Below are 26,023 nucleotides of genomic sequence, written 5' to 3'. Positions count from 1 at the left end.
CAATATGTTATTATGCATACCTCCCAAAAGCAGCCAAAGTGGGGCTCAGCTAGAGGTAGGGCTAAGTTTGGAACACTGAGCTTCCATCCACCTTGCAGTCTATAGAAGTACATTACATGCTGTGATTGTGGTCTGTGCTGCAAAGCTCGGCTGGCCAGTCATGAGAGATCCTCTTATTGTCCCAAAAGGCCTGTAATCACCACTGTCCACAAAAGCATGACAGGCTAGGTAGGGCAGGGGTGGAAAGGCTAACTAAAGAAAGTTTCTACTACAGGAAAGTTCTAATTGGCCATTCTTTATACATAATTCTCTGTGTAACTCTCTAGTGAAGCAAACCCATAGTGTTTGAATTATCACAGTTCTCCCAAAAAGTCTAACAAATGAAAGGTTTGAGCAGTGTTTAAGTGACAGTATATTTCCCAAAGCAAGGCAACATTTTGAAGAAGAGCATCAGAGGCTGAGGTATAATGTATGGTTGGATTTTTTTTTTTTGTCACTGATGGGTCCTAACATTCTAACTGACATGCCAGGACCGTCATGACTTTAAACTGGTGTAGAAAGCGATCTACGTTTGCTTTTTTCACCCAAACGGTGTTGCTGTAATGTAATGTACGTGGTGTAGCTGAAACGCCTTGATAGCGAGGCATTCAGCAACACAGAACACCCACCACAGGGCACGCTGTGACTGCTCCGTAGAGCTGTCACAACCGCCACTGCAAGATTTTGCCATTCGCAAGATGGCGGTGCATCCTTTGGGATCAACAGCAATTAACAGATATGTGAAAGGCTGAACTTGATGGATGCATGTCTTTTTTTGAGCCTACGTAACTATGTAATAAAGAATTTGGCAAAGTTTCCAAGAGGGTCTCTCCAGACCCTCGTGATAACTCTGGCTCCCCTTGCAAGTTGACTACAGGTACTGCATTCAACTATGCAAGTCAATGGAGCCCAGCTTTCTAATCACAATGTGAAAATAAATGTAAAAAAAAAAAATATTTTTATGAGCAAGTCCTAAAATTAGCGCTATATCAAACAATTCTCGCATGGAAAGAGTTAAAATACTGGTATGTTAAATGCCCATGGGTTGTTTACTTTTTAAAAAAATGTATGATTTGAATTGAATTGGCCGGGTTCAACAATGTCCCAATTAACACGGGTGGAAGGATGACCAGATGTCAAATTTCCAATCTGAAAAATGCACACGTCCGAAATCTGGCCTTTTAGCCCCCAAACAACACGACAAACCCATGCATTTGAAATACCCTGGGATGTCTAGTTTCCAAAAATATATGGCTTTGTTGGGCACATTGAATTGGCCAGGCACAAATATGTACCAAATAGGGCATGTCAAAGTTCAACACTGAAAAATGTGCATGCCCCAAATGTGACCCTTTTGCCCCAAAAAAGCTAGGCAAACCCATTGGTGGTATCACTGTACTGTTGAGATGTTGCTGAACACATATTGGGTGTTGTGTGACAGTGACATATACCAGGAGCTGTAAATTTATACCTGGAGTAAAATGTGTGTGGGGGGGGGGAGCAAAAAAATGACTACCACAAGGTTTGACAAAAACAATGAATCCTTTAACCCCTTAAGGACAATCCCCGTACATGTATGGGCATTGTCGTTAACACGTTGCACGGCAACCCCGTACATGTACGGGGATTGTCGTTAAGGGGTTAATATCTTGTTTCTAAAAACAAATAATAAAAGAATTCCAATGGCACAATATCACATTTCATATGTTAACAATCTCTAGAGAGACACAAGATCTAGTGCACAATATACTGCGCAAAATTGCAAATACTTAAGCAAATACTTAAGTTTGTCCTCAAATATTGATGAACTGTAATCCTCAATGTGTTTCACCAGACTTGGTAAATTGCCAAAAATATATATTAAAATAGTTTTTTTGCCATTTAGCTATCATAATGATTTGTGTGTAAATTAACTTCCTTTTAAACTGGAGGCCACATAACCTTCATGGCCATGTGACCGCTAATGCTCCAATCAAATAGTGATAAAACCCTATACCTAGTTATCTATATCAATCACGTGATACAGAAGGACTCCTTGACTCTGTCCTCGTCGTCACAACGATGGGCACACTATATATTGTCCATTGAGATCCCAATCATTTTGAATTTTCACCGATCGCATATATATATATATTATTATAATAAAACTAAAAATGGAAAAATATTTAAGCCCATAATATGCATGTAACTTAATTTTATATTTGAAGAGAAGTTGAAGTGAAGATAGAGGAAACCATATATAGCATGATACAGTATAAAAAAAATATATAACACACAAAATACGAGGGACGTACAAAAAGTTTCCGCACTTTTTCATTTTCACTTGAAACAGAAGATGTGCCAGGAGCACAAATTCATCTTCACATCTGTGCTCAGATAAAGTTCTCTCCCCTAGAGTTGTCTGAGTGGATTGAAAAGTTTGAAACTGGCCGTACTGGTGTGACGGATGGGGAACGCTCTGGATGTCCAGCTACAGCCACAACCACGAGGAGTGAAGAAAGAAGCCTGGAACTGATTCCCGAAAACAGAAGAATAACAGTTGAAGAGGATGCAGGAAAGCTAAATATGAGTGTCGGATCTGCCTGTGCCCTGATTCATGACGGCCTTAAGTTCAGTAAAGTGTGTGCCTAAGCTGTGCAAGCACTTAAATGTTTGTAAAGTTGATGTTGACTGTCTTCTGGGGAAAAGTCATTACAACACTGGGAAAATTGCATCGCAAACGAAGGCGACTACGTAGAAAAGTGATGTGATTTGTTTTTAAATAAAAAGTAAAAAAAAAAAGTGTGAAAACTGTTTGAACGTCCATCGTATGTACGTATCCATATATTGAAAAAACAAATACCCACCTTACTCTGTGTGTGTATATTGCTGCAAAATAATATATATGCTCAGTTGCCATTTTGTGCAATGTATTGTACACTACATCCTGTAAGTGTCTCTAGAGATTGTCAACATATGAAATGTGATATTGTGCCATTGGAGTTTTTTATTGTTTGTTTTTAGAGACAAGATATTAAGGGATTGATTCTGAGGAGCCTGGGTCATTTTGGATTTTTGTGAATGCATAGAAAAAAATCATTTTATACATTGAGATCTGACATGGGAAACCTGACATGCCTAGTTTTAGCTAGTTAGAGCCCCAATTAATTTCTTCCTTTGTTATAATTTAACAAAGGTATAAATAAATACAAAGTTCGATGTTTCAGTTGTCAAGTGGACAGGACATGGAAATGAGTAATGATGGCACACCCAACCAGGAGCTATCAGAAAACGTGATCAATTAATAGGAGAAGAAATCTTAACTTGAATATGAAACTTAAAATGATGAAAGGGGAACAAAGCCTATATATAACAGGAAACAGCATGGTTAGATAACTCAGGGGTGTTGATCTGTGTTCTTGAAGGCAATTAAAGCTTTAAAAAAAAAACTTGTTTGGTTTTAATGTAACTTTTTTTTCAGGCTACTCTGCAGAGGCCTTCAAGTGCACCAGATCTAGATGTAGCAGTCTCTACGTCCAGCATCCCTTCTTCAACTCCTATCAAAACACAGAACTTGCCCTCACCTGCTAAGATACAAGCACCTCCTGCTGCATTAGCAGAAGATACAGGCCCTGAAGAGGTGAAACAGGAATTGACCCCCAATCCAATAGGCAATGGTAATAGCCGCCCTGGAAGTAGCCATTCCAATCCTCCACCCCAGTCTGCCGGTCCTTTACCAGGAGTGAACCTAGAACTCGGTGACACAGCACAAGGAAATGATGTCACACTGAATCCAGAAGGACTGTCAAGGGAACAACTTGAACACAGGGAACGTTCATTACAGACTCTGCGAGACATCGAAAGGCTTTTGCTTCGTAGTGGGTCGGTCAATGAATCCTTTCCAAAGCACACTCAAAGCCCTACTGAAGGCACCCCTCTTCCTCCTCCTCCTCCTCCGCATCAAACCAACACTACAGCCCCTATAAAGAAGTATGAGGAGCCCTTGCAATCCATGATTACACAGACACAGAGTTTGGGAGCCCCTGTTATAGAACAAGATGTTGGAGGCACTCAACCTGGTCCTGACATGGGTCACCAAATGAGTCTAATGATGCAAAGACTAGGGCAAGACAGTCTTACGCCAGAGCAAGCCGCATGGAGGAAACTGCAGGAAGAATACTATGCAGAGAAACGTCGAAAAGAAGAACATATGTCTATACATGGAAGGGCAGCACCTGACATAATGCTCAGGGGGCCTCCTCCACCATACCATAGCAAGCCTGGGGAACAGTGGATTGGCAGTCGGTTACCATTAGAAGGGCAGGAACCTATGCCATTAAGAGGTAGTGGGATGACATTCCAGGGCCCACGGTTCCCAGGAAGGTATGCAGCCATGCAGAACATACCTATGGATACAATGAGTGTCTTGCAGAGACCAGCCCGTTGGACTGAGGAAATCACACCTGTGGGAGGAGGACCAGCTGGATTTCCACAGGGTGGAATGGCCTACCCAGGGAATGGTCAAGGGGAAATGGAGAGATTCTTGAATCCACGTTCTCGTGATGAACTACTGCGACAACAGCTGATGGAAAAGCGTCCAGCTGGGATGCAGAGGCAATTGCCTACTGGGCAGGGCTTGGAAATGGAACGAGTAATGATGACACATCGACAGAACGAGCATTCAATGTTTGCAGGAGATGGTATGGCAGGGGGTCCTGCCATGGGGATGGATTTTGGGGGAGCCAGAGGCATGCTTAGCCCCACCCTTAGCCAACCAGGAACTGGGAGAGAACTTGACCCATCAATAGGAGGTGGAAATCTTAACATGAATATGAGCGTCAACATGAATATGAACCTTAATCTTCAGATGGCTCCTCACCAGCAGATGCTTTTGTCCCAGAAAATGAGAAGTGGAGGTGACCAAATGGGGCCTCAGGGTGTAGTGGGTTCAGAAGACCTGATGCGTGCATCACGGTCACATAATGGTGGTGGAATGGCAGGAGGACCTCAGAAAATATTGATTCCTGGTCAGTTTCCTCAGGCGCAGTCAGGGTTTCCTGCAGGGCAGAGTCCATATTCCAGTATCCAACAAGAAATGAGCATGGATATGTTTGGAACAGATCAAGGCCCTCTGGGCAACACTTCTCGTCTCAGCCACATGCCTATGTCTTCTGCATCTGGCACCAGCTCAACCAGCATTGGTCCTGTCCATATGACTTCCAGTAGAGGCATGGGCCGCCGACCTACAGAATTGACAATCAGTGTCAATCAGATGGAGTCTCCTATTATAAGCCACCTCAAGTCTCCTACAATTGGCCAGGTCAGTTCCCCTATTGTCTCTTCACCTTCTGCCAACCTTAAGTCACCTCAAACTCCAGGGGCTCAGATGGCTGGTCTCCCGTCTTCAAACCCATCTAGTTCTCTTAAGTCCCCCCAGATGCTGACCTCGTCAATAAGTGGCCGTTCACCCAGCAACTCCCCAGGAAGGTTAAAATCACCTCAGCTGACTGTTCCCTCTCCTGGATGGGTTCCGTCTCCAAAAGCAACTATGCCCAGTCCAGGTATTCCATCAGGCAAGCCAGTTATAGGAATTAACCCTACAACGTCTCTTGGTGCAATAGAACAGGGTAAGGATCTTAAGAATATATTATTTTAGTGTGTTAATCTTTATTTCTGTCCTCAGGTATGTCTGGTTTTCTAGGCATGCTTTTGCTTTGGATGTATTTTGTATGCTAATTCATAACCCTCTTTTATATACAGCTGTAATCAAAAGTTTGCATACCCTTGGAGAATTGGTAATATATGTACCATTTTTAAAGAAAACATGAGTGAGCAGGCAAAACACATTTATTCTATTTCTTATGGCATTTATACTTAACTGTAGGTTATAACAGAACAGCACAATCATAAAGCAAAACAGGGCAACAAAGAAAACAATTAAATGACCCCTGTTCAAATGTCTGCATACCATTAGTTCTTAATAATGTGTATTGCCTCCTTTAACATCAATGACAGTCTTTTTTTAATGGTTGTCTATGAGGCCCCAAATTCTTGCAGGTGGTATAGCTGCCCATTAGTCATGGCAAAATGCCACCAGGTCATGCAAAGCCTCTGGTCGTCTTGCATGAACTGCACGTTTGAGATCTCTCCAGAGATGATGTTAAGGTCAGGAGACTGTGATGGACGCTCCAGAACCTTCAACTTTTTCTGCTGTAACCACTGGAGGGTCAACTTGGGCTTTTGCTTAGGGTTATTGTCATGCTGGAAAGTCCAAAAGCGTCTCATGTGCAGCTTTCATCCAGAAGAATGCAAATTGTCTGCCAGTATTTTCTGATAACATGCTGCATTCACCTTGCCATCTGTTTTTACAATATTCCCTGTGTCCTTAGAGCTCCCCCCCTTCAAACATCAGTGAGCGACCACCATGCCTCACTGTGGGGATGGTATTCTTTTCGCTATAGGTATGTCAGAAGCTGTGAAGCGTGCCAAGGTGGTGTTGGGCATATTGTAAGCAAGCTTTTTTTGTTGTATTGGAGCAGTAAAGGCTTCTTTCTGGCAACTCAACCATGCAGCTAATTTTTCTTCATATATGGTCATATTGTGCTCCTTGAAAGAACCCCACTGTCTTTGTCCAGAGCAGGTTGTATTTCTCCTGAGGTTACCTGTGAGTTTTTCTTTGTATCCCAAACAATTCTTCTGACAGTTGTGGCTGAAATTTGTTCTTGGTATACCTGACACTGGCTTGGTATCAAGAGATCCCCGAATTTTCCTCTTCTTGATAAGTCATTGAACAGTACTTTGAATATCTTTTTATATCCTTTTTCATCTTTATAAAGTTCCATTACCTTGTTACTTAGGCCTTTTGACAGTTCTTTTCTGCTCCCCATGGCTCAGTATTTAGCCTGCTCAGTGCATCCACGTGAGAGCTAACACACTCATTGGCTATTTATACACAGACACTAATTGCCACAGGTGTGGGAAATTAACCTTTTAATTGGCGTTTTAACCTGTGTGTATCACTGTCAGGCCCCATTCAGGCTGCGGAGCTGCTTATCTCTAGTTTCCCCTGTCTCGCTACAGTTCCCCCTTGGCTGTAATCCATTCCTGGATTTCCTTATGCTCTGTCCTGAACTTCTGATACTTTGTTCCTGTCCTGCTCTTAGCTTTAGCTTCTGTGTCCTTTCAAAAGGTGTGCCCCACCCATTTGTTATGTTTGTCTCCGTCTGCAGTCTAAAGGTATGTCCTTGTCTGTCTTGTGTTTAGATTACATGTTTAGTTTCAGCTTATTAGTAATTCAGTAGGCAGGGTTTAGTGTTAGGACCCACTGAATATTGGAGTACTTTGGCGTAGTGGTGGGCTAAGCATACTATGGCCATAAGATGCAACTAAATCTCCAATTGTTATCTTATAGACTTAGGCTAGTCCTGTATTTATGTGTGTCAGTCTTTTATGCACCTTTGCCCTCTTTTCCCTGAATCATCTGAGGATATCTGTTCCTCTCTCCTCTCCCCATGTCTCAGTTAAGATATCATATTCTTGCTTAAAGGAGAAGCGTCTGAGGATCTCGGCTCCTCACTCCATCCCCTGTGTTCCTTGCTTTGTTCCCTGTCCTTTGTTGTGTCCTGTACCATGTATGTCTTGTCTCCCTGTTCCTCGCTCTGTCTCCCTTACTTGCTATGTTTCTGCTGTTACTCTGCTTAGCTTCCCTACTCCCAGCCTGCAGCATCCTGCACATTTCTCTGTCTCGTGCCTGCAGGATATCACTTTGTTTTAATTGCTGCTATGTCAGGGCCCTGGTATGGGGCCCCACAACCCTAGGTACTCAACACCCTGGAGAGTGCACTGTCCCTGCACCAGGCCCTGTCCGACTCCGCTACTGTGCAATATCTCCTGAACACCATCTTTGGGTGCTCTGGGTCATTAGTCGTCTGTATGGACCCAGTCTCTGACATATGGCCACAGGCAAAAGGCCCAAAGATGGTGTTCCGGAGATATTGCGCAGTAGCGAGGTCGGAAAGGCAGAACTGTCAAAAGACCTATCAGGACAGAGGATAATGAAATCTAGGAATTGATTACAGCCAAGGGGGAACTGTAGCAAGATAATCAGCTCCGCAGCCTGAATGGGGCCTGACAATCATCTTGTGTGTCTGTAACAAGGCCAAACATTTAATGCTATGTAAACTTTTGATCAGGGCCATTTGGGGGATATCTGTTGGAATGATTTAACAAGGAGACAAACCGCTATGTAAATGGCTTCATATGATCACTAGCCTTAAATAAAAGACTGTTTTGCATGATCAGTCATATTTTCAAAATCAAGCCCAACATTTTACAATTTCTGCCAGGGTATGTAAACTTTTGAGAACTGTATGTACTGGCACATATATCCACTTGTAAACACTGTTTTGTGTCTGTATAGAGAGTTGAACTCTGTATCACTTAACGTGTATGTGTGTATATGTATATATGATATACTATACACACATAGAACATTAAACTATATATGGTCTCCTCTTGTAATCTGTGAATTTCTTTCTAGATGGAACACATTCTCAGAATCCCTTATCCCTAATGATGTCCCAGATGTCTAAGTATGCCATGCCTAGCTCCACACCATTGTATCACAATGCCATAAAAACTATTGCGACCTCTGATGATGAGCTTCTTCCAGAGAGAGTACTCCTACCGCCAGGTGCTCAACAGGGTAAGACCAACATTTGATGCATTGACGTTAGGGTGGGCTTCTGTTGCATGGGGATTACACAGATGGAAAATTTAAAAAAAAAACACATTTTGGGCTTATCTAAAAGCAAGAAAATATAACAGATATCTTAAAGGTTATTAGTCTGAGAAATGAGGCATGAGAAGTTATTTTAGGCATATAGCTAAACAAATGTATTATAGTTACAATACTATATGTAATTACATACTAAGTAAAGAAGAGGAAGTAATCTTGCTATGCAAATACTGCACTTAGTATCATATATGCTGTGTGATCTGTATTTCAGGTCCAGGGATGAACCAACCTATGTCTCTGCACTTAAACCTAAATTCTTCCCAGAGTCCCATGGGAAACATCAGCCTTCCAGGACAGGCACCTCTCTCCCATGACACACCTCCCTCTCTTCTCACATCCCCTGGCCCACCTATGCACCCAACCATCGTTCCACCCATGCAAAACAGCTTGATGATTCCATCGGTGACTCAGGATCCTTGCTGCCCAGGCCCTAACACACAAATGATGTCCTCCAACCAGCTGGTCTTCCCACCACGTGTGCAGTCCAGACCCCATCATAATCCTCCTATACCCCAGGGTGGAGGGGGCAGTTCAATGCAGCAACACTATCCGGATGATGTACACACTCAGCCACGTCTATCCCACAGAATGTCTGACCCCTATGGCCCAGGTCTACCCTCTGTACTCAGTGACCCGGACTTAGGAGATGTCATCCGACCTTCAGCTAGTGGCATACCAGAGTTTGACTTATCCCGAATCATGCCCTCTGAGAAACCCAGCAGTACTCTGCAATACTTTCCGAAGGTTGGTAATCAGACTCCCAAGCCACATCCCACCAACATGCACCTTCTAGGTCTGCAGAACATGATGGTTGAGCAGCATGCAGGCCATCTAGGCCCCAGTCTTCCAGGATCACAGAGAACCCTGGGAGTACCTCCTATGCCCACCATGGGTAGGACGGGACTGGCGCCTCCACCTCAGATGGCGCAGCAGAACTTCATGCTAATGAAGCAGCGTAGTGTATCAGGGGAGATGTACCCACAGAATGCCCATATGCTGTCTCCACAGGGTGCTCTTGGGGGCCACATACCTGGACAGCAGAGCATGATGGTTGGACACCAGATGAGACAACGCAGCGTATCCTTGGATACCTACATCACAGGAACAGGGCACCTGCCATTCTAACTGCACATACTTGCCAGCTATAGCCTCCTCTGCCAGCATTTTTTCCAACTTTACCAACTTTTTCTACCAATAAAAAAATGCCCTTTGAGTCAAAGCTCCCTTCTTCCCTTTTCAAACTTTCACAGTAGTTACTGCTTCTCTTCTAGTGACCTTGGTTTTCTACTACACCACACCAGAAAACCCTGCTATTGTATTCCCTAATGATGTAGGAAAACAGCTTTCTTAAATGTGCCATGCCCTCCAGTCACAATGTCTTTTAAAGCATCCTTTTGTTAGCATCATCTCACAGATGGCCACTTACCAATTATACTCATCTCCTTGCAGTGTTGTCTCTGAAAAGCATTCCTGTATGCAAACTGTTAAAAGGTTACTGATGCACCAGATAGCATCTTTTCAAACTGCATTGTATAAGCTTTTGTTTAAAACATACTCTCCTAAATATCCAGAAAATGTACATACCCTTTACTTTCCCATTGCCTAATTTGTCTGTAACTCCATTCTGTTGCTAAACACATATTGCTTCTTCTTCATGATCCCTCTCACATTGCTTGTTCTTTAAGACATCCATGTCTGCATCCCCTTCCCAGTATGCATGAGTGACTTCTCTAGCATCTCTACCAAGTGAACTATTTCCCACAAAGTCAGCACCTACATCATGGTCTCCTTGAGATTACCCCACTGTATGTATAATATTGTCTGTTCAATGACTCGTCGGTCATAATAGGGTCTGTCCCTACATGCACTCGTGTGTAGTGTGGTTACTTTAATTATCCCCACTGTTATGCTTAATCACAACGCATTGTACTTAGTGCTCTGTTCACTGAGTTATTCCTTCAATCTGTCTATTCCTTTTTCTGCCTGTGTCTCCATCTAGTTCCCGCTGGCAGGGATTGCTTACATCGTGGCAAATTGCAGGAAATCTGATGCAGTGTCATATGTCTGCTCAGTGTGGTCTCCTCTGTATAGCATTTTTGTGAGTGTGGCTTTTTTCTTTTTTCTATTAAAGCAGTGAAAATGTGCTAAGATTTTTGAAAAAATGTAAATATAAGAAGTAAAATGTGAAAGCCGTCTGCATTGTCCAAGTTTTTTTTTTTTACTTAGCTTGCATGTTAAATGAATGATTCTTTCTTGGAGTCAGTGTATGAGAGTCCTTGACTAGAAAGAGTTGACAGGAGAGTTGTGTTCATGTGCCAACTTACGCAGCAAGAAGGGGGCTGAGCTGGCCCTGAATAGTGCATAATGAAATGTGTAAGGAGGCTTTGGAAAAATATTACTCATTTAATAATGCATAACTCAGGTTCTCAAGCTCTTTCTGCAGTAGAGGCTCACTTAGGTGTGACCTTCATAACCTAAGTTAATTAGTGACTGTAATGATATTGATAAATGCAAACAAGTAATCTATGTATTAGAAAGCCGTCTCACTTGTATCCAGCAATGAGCTTAATATGGTGACTCCTGTTTGGCCTGCAGTCTTGGGCCTCACTGGGTCTCTAGGTCAGTTTATTATGTTTCTGGACAGGGGAGTAATGTTTGGCTGTGTCCCCCACATGGAGTCTGGGGCCCCACCTCTTCACAGAACTGCTCCCCCAGAACAGGCAGAGCTCTGGGTAGCCTACCCTGGGGAGGTATGCTTGCCTACTTGCCAGATAGTTTGGATGGTTAGTTCAACCCATAAAATGTATTTATGTATCCCCGATATGAATTTGCCACTTTCCCCACCGCTCAGCTAAATGTCCTGCAGGACATGCATTTGACCGAATGGATCTCCCTGCACGTGATGTACTCTCTTCCAGTCAGCTCCAGTGCTGGCCTCTCTTTTGGGCACTCCACCCTTTCCCTCCTATTATTACCTTTTCTCTGCCCCCTCTTTCCTCTCCCCTACTTTTCTTTCTCCTTTTCTCTCACTTTTACACCTGGGCGGGCTCACCTCCTGGGACTCGGACACTGTGATGGCCATTGTTCCCGCAGACCTGGTGCTAGTGTTGATCAACATCAAAGGGTTAAATCAACCAGACAAAATGTTTGAGAGATTTTAGGTTCCGTAGGGCCCAAGTTGTGTTTGTGCAGGAAACTCACTTTAAAGGGGATGGCAAACCCTTTGTACATAACCACCTTTTCCCAGTAACTTACTATAGCAATAATTCTTTGAGTAAATCCAACGGTGATTCTGTTCTCCAAACATACCCTGTTTTTACTGGTGGATAAGCTAGCGGATTCGGAGGGTAGGTTTCTGTTCCTCAAAGGGACTATAGCGTGAACACTAAATATCTACCAAACAGGAACCAGCATAAAGCTTTTTACTCTTTCATGAGCTGCCTAGCTAGGTTCGGGGAGGGTGTGTGGTGTTGGGGGGGTGGGTGATTTTAATATTCTACTTAACCCTGGGGCAGATACCTCGGGTGGGGATCACTCATGTCCCAACATCGTTTCCGACTTCCTCAGACAGATTCTCTTAAACAGAAGCACAAACGTAACGGCGCTACAGACCTACGGGGAGCTTCCTGCGCTCAGTGATCTCTCGCTTGATGTCCAGAAAGATTGAATTAATGAATTATTGTTCGTTCCTATATAACATACGTTCGGGGATCAATATGGGGGTTGGGGTAACATTTGATGCTGTTTGGAGACTCAGCTGCACAAGACAATTAACCCAGAGAGGCCTTCTGAACTGGAGGACCCAATTACAGTCGAGGAAGTGTCCCTAGTGCTCATGGGAGGGGAGAGACCGTGTGCTGCCCGCTAGCTACCATCTGATTTCATTGGTCAATGCAGACATCAAAATCTTCGCCATGGTCCTTGCTTCCAGGATTAAATGGGTGTTACCTCACTTGGAACAACCTGATGAAACAGTCTTTGAATTATTAGAAAGAGCCTCTACTCTATCTGGCGTGTTCATCATGGACCACAGCCTGTCAGGACCCCACCTTTTTTTGCACCCCCCCTACTATTTAAACCGTCTGTATGATGCCTATCCTTACCGGTTCCTATGTTCTTTTTTCTTTATTTCTGTATCCCTTTCCTATTCTCAGAAAAAAACAAATACATTTCAGTTTATAAAACAAAAATGTACTTTTGTTGAGTCAGAGGCATTGTTTGCTTAGCATGCTAGAAACCGTAAGATTTGCCCTGTCTGGAACTTAATGATTTTAATTTAGGCTAATGTAAAAAATGCACTAATGTGCAAATAGCCAACATGTACATCAGGTGTTTCTAAATTACCAAACGTTTTACTAAAAAAAAATCATTCACTGGGGTCATCACTTGTATACCTGCACAGTCTACTGACTATAACAGTGCTGCGGAATCTGCCGGCGCTTTATAAATAAATGTAATGAAATGTAATGTAAAGTATAGACTTGGGCACCAGGGGGCTCTTCATGTTCGTCTACGTGCTCATCTTTGGCAAAAAAATCTGCGTATTCTGCGAATATTCACCCATTGCTGTCTTCTCTTCAGGCCAATATTCATGGACATTCTTCGTGTTCGTTTTTTCCATTTTTTATAAGGGGTTAATACGGGGTTAACGCGTACCGCAGCAGCTCTGGCGCCAGGAGTTTAAATGTCCGTATGAGCAACTCTATTGGTTGCCAGCAGGGGCCTTGTCTGCCATCAACCAATGGTTGATGGCAAACTGTACGAGTGACTCTATTGGTCGCCAGCAGGGGGCTCGTCTGCCATCAACCATTGGTTGATGGCAGACAAGGCCCCTGCTAGCGACCAATAGAGTTGCTCATACGGACATTTAAAATCCTGGTGCCATAACTTCGCTGGGAGAGACCGCTGGTCTCCCTACTCTATCAGTTAAATGTCCGTATGAACGACCAATAAAGTCGTTTGTACAGACTTTTAAAACCCTGGTGCACCTTAAGGAGTTAAGGGGCCGTGCGAGTAAGCCTATCTAACGCAGCATCACAGGGGTTAACGGGAGAGGAAATCCGTAGGTTCGCTGTCAGGAGTTAAAATGGCTGTGTGAGTGAGCCTATTGGTCACCTGCAGGGTCTTCCTCTGGCATCAAACAATTGGTTGATGCCAGAGGAGGTCCCTGTAGGCTACCAATAAGCTCACTCACACTGCCCTGTAACTCCTGACGGCGAACCTACGGATTTCCGCTTCCGTCAACTCCCGCGATGCCGCATAGATAAGGTAGACGAAGACGATCACGAAGATTCTTTTGTGTGTGTGTGTGCCTTCGTCTTCGTCTAAGTTTTACCGCCGCTGTCTTCTCTTGTTCGTGTCTTCGGAACGAACACGAAATCGCACTGTTCGTGTTCGTTTGCATGTTCGCCTGAAGATGAATGTACAAGTCTAGTAAAGAACATATATACACACCAAACACTCAGTAATCATGCCACTGTTTTTTATTAGGCAAATGCATCGAGTATAACAACATTTTATTATCTACAACACAAATTACATTAAAAGGGCAAGTGATTCCTTTAGCATGGTGTTATAATAAAAGGAAGAAAATGCATATATATGCTCATGATAGAGCAAAAAGTACATTTAAAGTGGAAGAAGCTGCAGAGATGCTCCGCATATTTAAAGTCTGCAATATATGCCGGACAGTATTGGTAGGCGATGCTTGACATTGTGTGATAATATTGTCTGTTGTAGGTACGCCTAATCTGATGAGGGAAATCCAAATCTTCTTAACCAAATAAGTTTTTTGTACAGTAAAAAATAACACCTTTTAAGAAGTTTTTCTTTAAAAAAATATACAGGCTTGCAATAATATTACTAGGTTATAATAAGGTGTACTCGGCAGAAGCCTTTACTGCAAGCTTATTTGAAATTAAATGCAGAGCTCTTGAGAATAGCTAAGCAAGTTTTCTGCAGATGTCATATTTAATTTGCATAGCAGTCGTCAGACATTTATATCCAAAGTGCCCTAAAACATTAACAAATTTAGACCCTAATAAGTTGTACTCATTCACATGTGCTCATTGCCAAACTCATTCTCGTATCTGTGCATTTCTACTGAGACTGCCAAACGCACAATAACGTATTCACAGAAACATACTCTGATGATTATACGCAGTACGTATGTTTTTATACGATTTTAGATTGAAATGTACAGCTGTTCCCATATTCAACATTGGAACTAGAAGCTAGATAAAACTGTTCCAGCCTCCGAGTCCATGATGCTGCTTTTCCTGTCTGGTGTGTGAATTTTGCCCAGTGAACTAAGGCACCCTGTACGTTGGAGGACCTGGAGTGCATAATTTCTGAACTTTACTCCAACAAAGGCGTAGAGAATGGGATTCAGGCAGCAATGTACAGATCCCAAGATTTCTGTAAGTAAAATTGCTATGGGAAGATGATCCTGAAGCATGCAGCTCTTAAGTAATCCGGACTGATCAAGTGTATCCAGAAGAACAACAACATTGTATGGGGTCCAGCACATGAAGAAGACCCCAGTGATGACAATGGCCACCTTCACTGCCCTTCTCTTTTCTCTTCTCTTTGACTTGTATAGGACAGCCACAATATTGGCATAGCAGAATCCCATGACAAAGAGTGGACACAAGAAGCCCACCACATGATTGAGGAATCTATTTGCCTGCCACCAGGCATTGCTGGGGAAGTGGCTCTGGTGATAAGTGCAATCAGTCATATTTTCATTATTCACTGTCCCTAAGAAGAACAGGCTGGGAACTGAAAAAAGGAAGCACAAAATCCATACCCCAACGCAGGGGAGATGTACAGCAAGTACACCTCGTGCCCTGAAAGAATATACAGCATGGATGATTGCAAGGTATCGATCCACACTTATGCATCCTAACAAGAGACTGCTACAAAGGAAATTGAGACGACTGAGGACGCCTACCATTTTGCACATAAAATTTCCAAATACCCAGCCGTAGGCAGACTCTACCACAGAAAAGGGAAAAGTTATGAGCATGAGGAGGTCAGCCACGGCCAGGTGCAGGAGGAAGTTGTCTGTGGTGGAACGTGTGCGATTGTGTCTCAGAAGAATTAGGAGAACAAGGCCATTGCCCAAAGACCCCAACAAGAACACCAATGAGTAAACCACAGGAATGATGAACTTCTGGAAAATCTTCAGTGTGGCTTCTGGATGATTTTCTAAGGCACCGGGACACACAAAGCCGCCCAGGCTATCTGATGTATCGTGACTATAGTTGAGAAACAGTCCATTAAGGCTCTGAAGAACAAAACACATGAGTTATGGTCAATCTGCATCTCTGACTACATATATCTTAAATTCTAATGCATGGCATGTTTATTATATTAAGAGTACTCTAGCCCTATTTTTAAGTTTAATGCGCATTGAAGTGCACTTTGTATTGACTTTAGTGTATTTCACTCTATGCAAATCAGGGCAGGCATTCTTTATTTCTTAGAGTTAGAAAAGGACATCTGTTTTATTTAAAGGCTCCCCAGCTGCCTCTACTGAAAGCAGGGGGGGTTTGCACATGCTCAGTAGGACTTCCTTTCTAGACAATTGGTTCGGAGCTCACGATGAAATCAAAAGGTGTTGCAGCAGCCAATCAAATGTATGCTATCTGTACATTGGTGCTATCCTAGCATCCAGGTGATTGATTGCTGCTAATCCTAATTATTTTAATTGGCAACTGAGCAACATGCAAGAAGTGTACATCCTAACGCCTCTATACCTGGCAGCGCCTTTGGTTACCTAGATAACTTTTGGGTCAGCTGTTTACAACATTGTCTGCTGGTTCCTTTTTTAACATTGCATTTGAGGATATGCTTGACGAAGAACCACTATACAGCCCCACCAAAAAAAGAATGTACATTAAACACTTTGCAATACATTGATTTCCTAACCCCCAAAAAGCTTTACCTGCAGTATACCGACTCCTCCACTGCTAGCTTTTGGGGCCATTTTTGACTACGTGAAGCAGCCAATTGCCAGCAAGAAATTACTCCTTTAAAGGAGATAGATTAGGCTGCACTGTAAATAGCTGGAGCGCAGGGGGAAAGAGCAAATGCATTAAGGCGATTCTCTGGAATTGCTTTATACATATCCATGCAAAACAAAATTATAATTTAAAGGTGATCTTGTGACAACCCCCAGCACTTGCCTTCAAATTAATTTTGTTAATTTAAAACTTATATTTCTTACAGGATCTAGCACAAAGCTTACTCCCTACATCAAGTTGGACTATGTGCCTGCACATGCTGTACACCTATGGACATCAATATCAAGTAGCACAAAAAGTGGAGCCGGATCTAAAAAATCTTGGAGCCAGGGCTACCCAGGCCCTAGATTTTTGGTGTAGTTGGCAGCAAACACTATACCTACCTACCTATCGATGCTCCTTCATACCCTCACATCCTACTCTCTGCTATTTGTGTAACGCCCCAGTACCAATAAACTCCCGCTGATGTGTAATTATGTAGGAGGGGAAAACCTTGTTTGAGGAGTCATAACAAAAGACTAGCAGCATGTTTAACAGTAACTCGGCTGTTGTGGTCAGAACTTTAGACTGTTTTCGGGAATAGTATTGTGATTTTGCTGAGTAGTGTTTGCTAACAATAGTTGTCGATGTAATTAAGTCACTCTGAGTACTTGTTGCAGTATATTATATTATAGATATTATAAGTATTTGTGGGACTCCAATCCTCTATTCTACGGTGGTGGGAAATCTGCCGATAGCACAAGCAGTAGGTATCAATGCAGATCTTTTCCTGTTCCATTGGCGTTCTGCATACATGAAGTCACTGAGCATTGAGTTGTGTCCAGAATAGCTTTGGCAAGGAGGCAGCCCTCTAGTTACTCTGATTTAAAGAGTATCAAGGACTTCAGCCACCATTTATTTCCCTGACTGTATCCTTTCTACCCTCTTTTTGTGTTTGTTTTTATGCGGTCTCTTTTGAGAAATGTGTGAGAGGAAAGTACTAATAGTGGTGCTCAGATAGTATTAAATCACAGAACATCATGACTGTGTGACCCTGAGATTCTGCTCATTAAACCTCAGATCAGTGAAGAAACCCTGAGATTTTGTGGCAAACTCTGAGCGTCTTCCACTTCGTTATGGCTCCGTCACAGGATAACTATAACTGGTGCAAAATGTGAAGGACTTAACTTAAAAACCAGTGGAATATATGGACTCATCGTTCCAAATCTAGCTGGTTCCACCAGCCGCGCCGTGATAAATACAACTTTTTGTCCTCCACCTTTTGTATGACACAAATTCACTAATTACAGCATTCAACCATTTTGAATTATATGTAGTTTTCATTTTAGTTACATTGTAACTAATTGCTTTGCAGATTATATTTCTCTATTTCCCGTCCCCTTATTCTATTACAAATTCTACCACATCAGTTAGTATGACCACCATTGTGCCCCAGATTTTTTCTCTGTATCTTATAAATATTTCTGTTGGCTACCTCCTGACATAGATTCTTTGTTACGAGCTGTTAGGAGGTCAATGGTTTCTTGGTCAGATTATGGTGGGTACATGATTGTGAATATTTTCTCAGCGGCAGAGCACACCTCGCTCTCTGTAGGTGTGTTATAGTTTTGTTGCACTTTGTATGTTCCTTGTCTGGTCTTACGAGTTACTCACGCAGGATATCACCCCTACTCTCTGTGGCAGTCAGAGAGAGCAGCTATCCTTACTTTGCAGTTCCATGCAGCGTACCGTTCTTATCACGGCCGTTGCAATGGGCAACTAAAGGGGTTGAAGCCTGAGTGTTTTGTTTACCAACCCAGAGTAGAGACTGGGGCGCTGATGTATACTTCAGCACTTCTTTGTTCAGCCAGATGGTCCCATTTTTTATTTATGTTTTCCCTGACTAAAGGGAACACTACCTGTGGCATTGCTTGATACAGGGAGGGGAACCAGCGCTGGAGTCCAACAAAGGTAATCTGAAAATACTTTCTGCTTACATTTATAATAATGTAATAAGATGTATAGTTACCTGCTATTTACAGTGAGTTTTGGACAATAATGTGAATTCTCGAGACATAGTAAGGAAACAAATAAGTTGTTATGTTAGGAAGTTTAATGCACAAAATAGTTGAGTGTCCCTGGTAGACCAGAGGGTCCCTGGCTGTCGTTGCCATTTTTTGTTTTTTTGTTGTGGCTGCCTTCCTTGTGGTGAAAACCCGATACAAGCTGGGAAGCCACTACTGTTCTCAGAGTAAATGTGCCCTTCCAAGGAAAGAAATCTCCTAAATAACCATACCATCAGTCACGACACGACACACCAGGCAGGATGCTGGGATCGGGCATGGTGTATATTGCCACAATGCCAGAGTGATGTACAACAGATGAACACAAATGACACATGACAAGACAATGATAATACAGACAACAATTGCACCAGACAACAATGGGATATACACAACAGTAGTTACGGGATTAGAGACGTAACAGACAAATCAAACACAGACTAGATCATGAGATATTAAAATACATACTAATGGAAACAAGGGTGAAAACACAAAATGCTACAACCTAACCTTGTAAGTCAAGGATACAGTCACATTTAACCCCTGAGTGTCGTAGGTTGGGACATATTTCCCTTTAGAAGGCAGGGACATTTTTTTTATAGCTTTTGTGTAGTTATGTGAAAATCTTATAAGCACCCTTACACTTTACCTAGAGAAACCTATATTTTGTAAAATATGTAAAATGGACACTCCAGCCATAATATGCACCTCTAATTCATATGATAGCACTGTCCCATTTAAATTCATGCCCCCCCCCTTTTAAATACATAGAAGGATTTATCCACTTTCTCTCCCATGCATGTTCCCTCTTTCTTCACCACTAGCTCCTTGGCTTGCGGGAGATCCTTTGGCTGAGGGTCCAGGCGTTTAAGACATTGCCATATGCAGAAAGTGTTACCATTGATTGTGATGGGGGTGCTCGGCACATATCAAAGTTACTAATGGCTTCGAGCCACTGAACCTTATGGAATCTAACAACTCCCCTGCCTCTCGTGTTGAATTATATACCTTTCTCCTCTGTGTGTTGTAGCGTAGCATTTTTTAAAATCTTTTACAACTGTGGTATTTTTTGTACAATATATCTCTGTAGATAACCTCTTCTACCAAGTGTTCATCAGAAAAATTCTCTCAATCTATGCCATTACGCAAGGTTGAACATTTCTCATCTGACCTCTGTAGTCTAAATGGGATTAACTGTGTTTTGCAGTCAAGTCAAGTTTGTATTTAATTTGATACAGGTTTTATGGGGCTGCAGGACTTTGCCTGGACATAAGCTTAAATTTCATTTCACTGGGTCTGATTTAAATCTGGTCAGGCCAAGATAGCACCTTGGATCCTTTCAGAAAAAAATCTGGCAAGTCTTGAAGGAGAAAAGAGTCTGTCCTTGCAATCCAGTTTGGGATTCATGTTCTCATCATTAGCGTCAGTCATTCTCCATGGGACATCAATGAACAAATAAATGGCATCCTAAGCAGCAGAATACATGTAAAACATGATACTTTCCAGTGTCTTTAGTGTAAAGGAGATATGCTCTACAGTTCAGTAGAGACCCCAAACCACAAACAAAAGATCAGAATAGCAAATGTTTTACTTCCCCATAGGGTGATAACCCATACAGACTGATTCTCTTCCCTTGCTTAAGATCTCCAGAGCATGTCTCCTATTTTGATACATGAGATTCTTCCTTCCCCTCCTCCATTAACAGTGGCAGGGTAACACACAGGCCCTATGCAAGGTACTGAAGTATACCCTAATAATTAAAGGTTATAAAATACAGATGAGATGAGTCTTAATGCCCCATTACACTTGCCATGGACATTACATGGCCATTCTTTTTTAATCCACCTTTTCCCATTAGACCAGCAAAGATTCTGAAAGCTCTACCTAGTGCCTTACTCTCTCCATATGTGTAAGGCTCATCCACAGATTACTGTACGTTTTTCTATATTTATCCCTGCATGTAAATAACTTTACAATTTGTTCACTTCTTGCGCATCTTTGTGAGTTATTTACATTTAGTCTTAGTGATACACATACTCGGGAACCTTTTAAATGCTTGCAACTTATCAAATGTGTTGACCAAATAACTACTTGACCTGTCATTACACTTAATACACTTAATTGAGCATGCCAGCATTAAAACATGGATATAAACCATGACATACTGGAAGCAAACCCACTAATTATGAGTCACAGATATCATCAGATCAATACAGAGTATGAATAAGTTAGCTCCTGTTACTCTGTGGCCCTGAGGTTTTGCCCCTCCCCCCACTAAAACCCTGAGATTGGAGCAAAAGCCCTGAGACTCCGGGTCAAACATTGAGTGTTCCCAGGCATGGTGATACAATATCATACTTACAAGATCTTCAAAGTCTGTGATCTCCACGCTCGCCAGATTCACCAGCGATAACTCCATGGCCTCACACTGGACAGTGATATGCAGTGAACCTTAGGAGAAGCAGATGACTTTGTGACAGAGAGACACTCAGTCATCCAAGGTCTTCAAAGTGATGAACAGTTAATGTTTCAGGGGAAATGAACAATTGGTACAAATCTCTGGCTTTGAACTCATCAGAATACTGTAGGCAAATTAGGTTGAAGGGTTGGTGCTGAGTAAAGAGATAACATCTCAGTAAGGCATTGCTTACCTGCAAAGTTATGCTGGCTGTAGGCTAATTATAAAAGCACTGAGGACCTGATCGTACACTTGCACTTGAGCTGGTGCTTTTATAATTTTGTGACTGTATTTGAAATAAATGTATACTTTTTATTTATTTTTTTGCCTTTGCTGTTCTGCTGAGGTTGGCAGTTCAGATTCCTTTGTTAATGTGTAGATGCAGCCAATTCACCAATAAAAAGGCTGGCTAAGAGAACAACAGACAGATGCTAGGAGCGAGGAATCAAAGACGGACATGCTAAGGAGGAGACACAATTATACTTTACAGTGAGATGGGGTGTACAAATTACTATATACATATATATATATATATATAAATTTCACAGTTAAATGTGTGCTACATTAAAATGATATCCAGTCATGTATTTTAGTAAATTAGTCTCATTTTTTACCTTGGTTTAGGAATATACAAACATGAGTAATCAAAATCTCATCTTGTCCTTTTTTGGTAAATGCGGCCTTGGCTTGATTGAAAGTTTGAAGGTGTGAAACATGTTTTGTAACCACGTAGGTAACGCAGCACACTTTCGTTTTTGTGGAAGCAAAGTCAGCTGAGGATTAGGCAGGGAAAGCAAATTATTAAGGGTAAACACATTCAGAAAGCATGCTAGATGACTAGGCTCAGGTTTTCTATCCTTCGCCTGGTTATTTTTGTCAGTTTGGTTATTGGTTGAAACTGTGTTGTTTGTGGATGTCTTGTGAAGGATCCTCTCAATGCAAACATCAAACCTAAGCATCTATTACATTTTGATTACCTGTGGTCTTCTACAACTCCACAAATGCACAATATGTATGACTAAAACTGTTGATTGGTTATTATTCCCTATGGACACGAAACTGACAATATAGGCCCAAAGAACCACATCATCATTGATGTCAAAATGTCTTCTGCAATGGTGATGGGGCAGTTGTATAGTATAATAAATTTAAAACTAAATGACTACAGGAACTTTGGATTTTGCTCTACCTATTGGCATACCTGGGAACTTCTTCACTCCGACTACCCAGACCCTTCCCTTGCGGGACGTGGCCAGGACTGCCCACTGACGTCAGCAGGTGGTCCTGCTGACTTCGATGGGCAGTCCTGTGACATTGGTGGGAGTGCCCGCTGATGTCTGTGGGAGTGTCCGCTGACGTCTGTGGGAGTCCCCCCATTAAAGTACAAATGGGCAGGGTGTGTCAAGACCCCGCTCCTGCGACCTGGAGGATTCGGGTGTTGACCAGGAGAACTAGAGAAGCAGTGTCAAAGCTGGAGAGTTCCCAAGTATGTATATTGGCAACTGGCTGTGCTAGACTACAAATGCACAGGGCTGTATTGACATGCATGCTTTGATTTATATAATGCGATAAAATCAAATAAAAAATTAAATAAAAATAAAAGAAACCAAAGCAGAAAAGGACATGCACTCAAATATTGAATAAATATTAACTATTTCTTGAATATGAATGATGCCTAAAGAGTAATTCACTTAGGAGTTTGCTGGTGAGTTGCACATTTTAAATAGCTATTTTTAAATAATATTTTTTTTTACATACAGTTTGTGATTCCTACTGCTGTTCAGTACCAGTCAATGGAAATATATTTCCATATTTGTTAACTTTTCTAGACCTGGCCTAGTAAGACTTTCACAACTCTTATACTTTTGTGTGAGTTATAAAATGTTTGCTCCAATTACAGAATTTAATTTATAATTAGATCTGCATATATAAGTTTCACTTCCTCGTCTTTGACCTATTGTGTATAACACCTGCTGAGTCTTAACTTCCACGCCATTAGAACATAGATATACCATATATCAAAGATGCTTTAATGGTTCCCATTATATTTTCAACTGCTATTCAATCCACTCAATTTATAATAACTAATAATAAATATATTTTTTTAATCATTTAATAGAATACAACTCTCTAGCTTTAACCATTTCTGTATTTGTTAGAAGACTATAGTAGCTCTCACTAAGAGTCAGAGGGTAATCCAGATGTTGACCCCTTTGTTCAGTGTCCCTAGAAGAATACCAACTGCACTGGCAATGCCAGGTCAAACGATATGTCTGCCATTCTTGATTCCTTCTTGCAGAGGAAATTTGCCTCACATTTTAGTGTTGGACTTGATTCATTTTATATTATAGCTTTAAGGAACTCAATCTTAAAGTGTTGTTGTGTATATGGGCTTTTTTGGTTTATGGTGGGGATTTTAAGTGGCAGAATGACAGACATCTCTTATTTTCATTGTAATTAATTTTATAAGGGACAAAGTGCTATCTTAAGGAGGTCACAGATAAACCAATTTGTAATTGGCAACGTCAAAGTAAGAGACAGGTAAATGCTACACGCAATTAGCTCCAAGGTTGTGTGGGTAAATCTTCAAACATTCAGGATAAAGGATATGTCTAAAATGGAAACACTAAAAAATTCTCATTTTCTCATAGGTTTATAGATGGAAACAGTGCAGGACTGGGGATTACAACATGCCCTGTCACTTTAAGGCCAGCTGCCAAGAAATGATGTACATCCAGCTCCCAGATGGACACAGTATGTGTGAGAGCATGCTTTGCTTTTACGCTCTGGCAGTGTGCGGCTGTGTATCTAGCCATCAGCCACTTGTCATTTGCCCGGTTTGCCAGGCAGCCAATCCAGGCATGAGTGGTAGTCACCCATGGGGGCAAGGTTTTCCCCAATGACACTTCTTACCAAAGTGCAGGATACCAATGAATAGACAGGCTTGTGGTCAGGAATTGCTGCTGCTGAAATTATCAGTAGCGCTTGGGCCCTGGAACCCTAATCTTTTATTTAAAGAGCTAAATAGGGCTTCCCCCCTTTTTCGTTAGAGTAGCCATCTGTAAGTGTGCTGGTAGTTCTCTATATATGAGATGCGCAACTTTTTTATGTCCTGTTTACAATGTTGTGGAACATAATGCTATGTAAATCAACAAATACTAATAATCTCCTACCACATCGCTTTCATTTGTTTATTTGTATATATTTATTTTCTCAATGAAGAATAATAGATTATATGATGGAAAGATAATAAAAAAGAAATTGACTTGTCCACAAATTACAGGCTTTGCTGGTAGCATAAATGGGCAATTTTCTTAATCAACTCAGGAATAGGGGGAAAATGTCTGCTGCAGTCCCTGTAATACACTACAGTATCCTGTAATACACTACAGCTTCTCCAGTCCACCCTATAACAGTACCTTTTATGCACTAAAATAAACTATTATAATTAACTTGCAATATTGTATATGAGTAATGAGCATCAATTTCAGCCTGTGCTAAGCTGTCACTGTCTCACACTCCAACTCCCATCAGCCTGTAACTGCTGCTACTGACAAGTTAAAATGGCGTCAGCTCACTTATATATCTACCTCTTGTCCCTTCTTGTAAATGCTGATTGACCCGAGTGAAAAAAAGTAAGGAAGAACTCCCACAGGTTGTTGGACCCATCAATCACAGCCATAACCATCAATGAGACCCCTTCTCCGATAAATGTGTCGGCAGGGAAAATAAGATCTCCATCCGAGCTCCTGCAAGGTGTTGACTACTCTTGTAAGATGAGACTGGAGGACAGAAGCCAAACGGGCATGTATAAGCCAGTCATCCAGGTAAGAGATGACTGAAATCCCTTGAAGCCTGAAGTGAGCCGCCACTACCATCAGGAGTTTTGTGAAGACCCTGGGAGCTGCTGACAGACCACATGGAAGGGCCTGAAACTGGAAATGAATGCTTGTCTGCCGAGGGATGGCTATCCGTAGGAGCCTTTAAAATTGGGGCTATCTGGGAGGGGAGGGGCTTTTAAGTGTCCTGCTCTATCTCAGTTACGGAGGAGGAGTCTATCCGTAGTATCACCTGGGATGGCAGGTAAATAGAATTAACCAGATTATATACAAGTACTGAGATTTTACCTGCTGTACTAGATGTAGATAGATCAGTTTAATTTGCTTGGGGTTTTCTTCAGGTTATCTGACCCATAAAATTCCACAGTATGTCCGGCTGCAAGCGATTTTCAAACTACATAAACGGCACCATAAAATCATATGACAGGAGCCACTTGTCGTAATTGTCCAACACTAATTCCCAGCATGGTCCGATTTGTGCTTTCACCCCATTTCCTGCACAGTGAGCTGTAAGCCACGCTGGTCGGCACAGTCTATCTCCACAACTGATGTGCGCACCCAATTCTGGCTGCCCTCAATCCAATTGACGGGACCTCAACGGATCATGACGCCCCTTCCTCATATTAATCGACTTTTTATCTTTACTCTGATCAAGACAAGATCAATGACTAAATAAGAAATTGGAGTTCAAGGCTTAGATGGGCAGTGCAGGCAGACTAAATGGTTCTTAATTGCAGGCAAATTCCATGATTTTATGGGTACTGTCTGGTTTCATTAATGAGATCTCTCTCAACTAGCCTGCATTGCTCCTTGTGATAAATAATTGAAGATGCTCTATATCA

At 42.0% G+C, this 26,023-nt stretch overlaps 2 protein-coding genes across 4 annotated transcripts in view; one reads left to right on the top strand and one right to left on the bottom strand.

The window, feature by feature from the left end:
- The window catches only part of BCL9L (BCL9 like), a 26,085-nt gene extending 15,078 nt beyond the window's left edge, over positions 1-11,007 (top strand). For all 3 annotated transcript variants that reach the window (XM_053451749.1, XM_053451748.1, XM_053451747.1), the window contains exons 6-8: positions 3,500-5,645; positions 8,558-8,722; positions 9,027-11,007. In XM_053451749.1, the coding sequence (XP_053307724.1) occupies positions 3,500-5,645; positions 8,558-8,722; positions 9,027-9,940 (3,225 nt within the window). In that variant the 3' untranslated portion in view covers positions 9,941-11,007. The remainder of the gene's footprint in view (positions 1-3,499; positions 5,646-8,557; positions 8,723-9,026) is intronic.
- A 3,657-nt stretch (positions 11,008-14,664) lies between these two features.
- Positions 14,665-21,360, bottom strand: CXCR5 (C-X-C motif chemokine receptor 5). The gene is made up of 2 exons (XM_053451363.1): positions 21,247-21,360; positions 14,665-16,103 (listed from the first exon to the last, which is right to left on the bottom strand). The coding sequence occupies exons 1-2, from the start codon at positions 21,301-21,303 to the stop codon at positions 15,042-15,044; spliced, it is 1,119 nt and encodes a 372-aa protein (XP_053307338.1). The 5' UTR covers positions 21,304-21,360; the 3' UTR covers positions 14,665-15,041.
- Positions 21,361-26,023: the final 4,663 nt, after the last annotated feature.

The sequence above is a fragment of the Spea bombifrons genome, chromosome 12 (assembly GCF_027358695.1).
Source record: "Spea bombifrons isolate aSpeBom1 chromosome 12, aSpeBom1.2.pri, whole genome shotgun sequence".
NCBI lineage: Eukaryota > Metazoa > Chordata > Amphibia > Anura > Pelobatidae > Spea > Spea bombifrons.
Note: the sequence above shows the minus strand (reverse complement) of the source record. Positions and strands in the feature narration are given on the sequence as shown.

Bases quoted from the DNA above. Each gene is read 5' to 3' on its own strand.
- CXCR5 (XM_053451363.1), bottom strand. From the start codon at position 21,303: ATGGAGTTATCGCTGGTGAATCTGGCGAGCGTGGAGATCACAGACTTT. The intron at 16,104-21,246 runs GTAAGTATGATA...TTTGTTCTTCAG, and splicing joins TCACAGACTTTGAAGATCTT to AGCCTTAATGGACTGTTTCT.